The following is a 4051-nucleotide window of genomic DNA, read 5'->3' as shown; positions in this document are numbered from 1 at the left end:
GGATCAAAGTAAGAACAGTATTGTTCACTTGCTTCAAAAGTTTACCATGTTCAAACAAATCCTCAATTGCCTCACAGACAGCAGGTCCAGTAGTCCTCCATGTATCTTTAAAAAATTGACTACTATACCCGTCAGGCCCAGGTGCTTTAGTCCCAGGGATGGAAAACATAACTTGTCTTATCTCTTCATCAGTCACTTTCTTCATCAACATCTCAATATTTTCATCAGAGAGCACTGAACCTTTTTGAACTGTTGGCTTATGCACACTTATGACTCCCTAACTAGTTCCCAAAAGTTGAATAAAGAAATCTTCAAAAGCGCCATTTATTTCATCAGGACTAGTTTTGCACTCCCCATAACCATCCTCAATTTGAACCACCTTACTTCTATTGCGTTTTGCTTTCAAACTAGCATGGAAGTAAGCCGTGTTGTCATCCCCTTCCAAAGCCCATTCAGCCTTAGTTTTTTGCTGTAAAAACTGGTGCTTAGCATTGAGAAGCATAGTATACTCTTTAGCCACCTCTCTCTCAGTCTGAATCAGAGTAGGATCAGATGGGTTAGCTCTTAAATCCTGTTGAATCTTCTGTAAGGCTAGAAAAGTGATAGAGGCAGTGTTCTCAATATCAGAGAAGCCATGTTTATTGAGACTCTTAAGAGGACCTTTCAATTTTTTGAGTTTTGAAACCAACTGATACATTAGAGTCCCATCAACCTGTTCACTCCAAACAGTATCCACAATCTGATTATAATCATCAGCTAGTGACCACATGTTATAATACTTAAATGGCACTTTCTTCCTCTGAACAGTCATCCCAAATTGCACCACACAAGGGCAATGGTAAAATATTCCTTCAGGCATGAAATTAGCATAAGCATCAGGGAACACACTTAGCCAATCCTCATTCACCAGAAATCTATCTAACCTACTATATTTCCTTGTAATACCCCCTTGTTTTTTGTTCCAAGTAAAGAAAGAACATATGGCCTTAATATCCTGGACCTGACAATATTTAATACATTCCTGGAATGGTTGGATCTCTGCCAAGGAAACCTCACCTCCAATTCTTTCTTGATAAGCTAGAACATTATTAAAGTCACCACCAATGGCCCAGGCACCAAGACAATGATGACTATAGCTTTTTAAACTATCCCATAATACACTTCTCAAGCCCTGATCATTGAACCCATACACACAAGTAAACCAAAAGGCTCTCCCATTGATTTTGTCCTTCACAAAAGCATGAATTGTCTGACTTGTAATATCCTCAATGTTAACATCAAAACCTTGAGGATTCCATAAAAGCCAAATCCTACCCCCTTTATGCTTACTATTATTTGTACAAATTGCCCAAGAAGAACAAATATTATTCCTTACACTCAACCAATTATTGCTTTTCCCCTTAGTCTCAACCAGTCCAAATAGCCCAATTTTATTAGAATGTAAAAACCATTTTATTTCTTTTTGTTTATTTATGCTATTTAGACCTCTTATGTTCCAAAATCCTATATTATCCATTAGCATCTTGAGAGGTTGAACCTTCCTCAACTCTTTTTTCCAATCTAAGTCTACCACTGCTCAGCCCACCTTTGGCCATCTGTACTGATTTTTGAACAGCAGTATTAAACACCTCCATAAAAGTAGCCTTCCCAGGGATGCTGTCAATCCCAATATCTTGAGATTTTATCCTGGTAAGAATCCTAGAAGGAGTAATTGGTGCTCTCATCACCTTGGGTGTAGTCACAGTAGGGCTCTTCCCAGTAATAATCTTCTCTTTCCCATCAAATTTAGCAGGTGGAACCACAGGCTGTGAAGCCTTCACAACAGGTCTCCACACCTGTTTAGTGATAACTCTGTGTTTCACCTTACCCTTCTCTTCAGGTTTCCTACAACTAGCTGCCAAATGCCCCATGCCATTACATTGAGAACATTTAAGAGGAAGCCAATCATATTCCACTTTGATAGTCTGCAGTTTACCTTTTTCATCCATAAAATCAACAGAAGAAGGGAATTTCTGATCCATTTTAACTTTAACCAGAATCTTTGCATAAGAAAGCAACGTTTTATGCATAGTAGCATCATCACATCTTAGATACTCTCCTATGATACCACTAATCTTCTTTAATGCATTTGGACCCCAGAATTTTAACTCCAACCCTACCAATTTAATCCAAATAGGAACCTCAGAAATCTCCTGTTTAACTAACTCTGCATCCGCATTCCATTCATGAATGAACACAGGTTTATTGTCAAACATTAGTTGTTCAGATTGTAGGGCTTTCTGTTGCATTTCAAGGGTTTTAAAATGCACCAAAAAGATACCATTAGGCAGGAACGAGACTTTATCAACATCACACTTACTCCAAACACGCCTCATAAATCCATCAACAACATTCCAAGGGGGGTTCGCTCCTAAAATATACCCATATATCGCAGTTTTCCAGTAATTAATTTCAGGAGCTACATCATCATCAGAAAGTTGTACGAGTACCTGTGAGTGAGATTTAGGCTCAGGCTTTTTCATTTGCTGCTTCAGTTTCTTGCTCATCACTTCTGTCCAAGTCCCGTCCTCCTTCTGAAAGATCTCTGCATCAACTACTTCCTCCAATTCCTCCTCTACTTCAGGTATATCATCCAAGTCAAGTTCAAGATCATACGGAAGAAGACGGCGTGCAGGTTTTTTTGAATTCAATGGAACCGTCTCCTCAATTTCATTAATTTCTTCCTTAAGGATACTATATCGTCCTGTCAATTTTTTTCCAGAAGTATTTAATTTTTTTGAATTATTTTGTGCTTTTTTCGATCTTGCCATTGCAGAATTTAATCAAAGAAAACAAAATTAGGGTTTCAAAAGGATTATCGCGTTTCTGGGAAAAAAAGGGTTTCTCTCTCATCTATCTATCTCTCTCATATGTTTGTAAGTTACTTTGAGTTACTTAATCCTTTTGGGGATTTTATCATTTTGTCTAAATTATTTTTCCACTAAATCTAAAACGAATCATATGAGATATGAAATGGTAGGGTACCATGTTTGTAAGTTTTCAAAAGAAACAAATGCTCATTTTTCCTTATTATAATCACGAGTACAACGGGTTTGTGGCTCGTGAAGCTATCTTTCTAAAATACAAGTTTATTTCTAGAAGACAGAGTGGGAGAAATTATTCAAAGAGCCACAAAGAATGTTATGTCGCAAGAAACTGGTCTTTCTTGGCTACATGAGACGTTTTGTGTAAGACGTTGTTTCTTAAAAACCTAGGAGGTTAAAGTCATCACTTGTTGAAGATGATGAATTAGTGTTACTTTTAGAAAGTAAAGAGCTTGCAACTTACAAAGAAATTGTTTGATTCAAGTTGATTACTTCTGGAAAGTAATGAACATATGACTTACATGAGAGTGTTTAAGTCACAACTCAATACAAGACTTAGAGCCATGAAAATCCGAAATAAATTCCAAGTGAATTGTTAGATATCAAAGCTTGATTGGTAGCAAAGGGTTTTGCACTAGTTGAAATGCTTAAGTCTATTTGGATCTTCTTAGGGATTGTGTTTCATTATGATGATATACATATAGCGAGTAAATCTAAAACCCACTTCTTCTATTAGAAGGAATGTATTCAATATATGTCTTGAGTTTTGTAGATTCTTGCAATCCTAAGATAATGTGAAACTTAAGAGAGGGTCTTAAGTAGGACATCAATGAGTTGGAATCAATGTTTTGATCATGTTATAAAACTTTTCTCGATAAGTCGAGAAGTTGTGTTTATACATGGAGTTTAGTGGGAGTTACGGAAATTTTAATTAGTCTAATATATGGATGACATATTGATCATTGGGAATGATTTAAGACTTGGAGTAATATAGTACATCTTTAATATCCAGATTTATGTAGATAAATCTACATGATATTAATGTCAAATAAGGAGTCTTATGTTGATAAGATTCATGACTAGTTCAATCGAGTTGAACATATTTGATTGATTCCATTTGCTTCCGCTGCCGAATCAATTAAATAGGAAATGATGTATAACACTTCATATACTTTGAGTATGATGAA

At 36.3% G+C, this 4051-nt stretch overlaps 1 protein-coding gene across 1 annotated transcript; it reads right to left on the bottom strand.

Moving 5' to 3' along the window:
• Window positions 1–277: 277 nt before the first annotated feature.
• On the bottom strand, window positions 278–2810 carry LOC141645569 (uncharacterized). Its single transcript, XM_074453989.1, has 2 exons — window positions 1538–2810; window positions 278–1284 (listed from the first exon to the last, which is right to left on the bottom strand). Exons 1-2 carry the CDS (start codon window positions 2808–2810, stop codon window positions 278–280), a joined length of 2280 nt encoding a protein of 759 aa, XP_074310090.1.
• Window positions 2811–4051: the final 1241 nt, after the last annotated feature.

Source organism: Silene latifolia, chromosome 1, assembly GCF_048544455.1.
Source record: "Silene latifolia isolate original U9 population chromosome 1, ASM4854445v1, whole genome shotgun sequence".
Classification (NCBI taxonomy): domain Eukaryota; kingdom Viridiplantae; phylum Streptophyta; class Magnoliopsida; order Caryophyllales; family Caryophyllaceae; genus Silene; species Silene latifolia.
The sequence above is the reverse complement of the archived record's forward strand: the minus strand, read 5'-3'. Positions and strand labels throughout refer to the sequence as shown.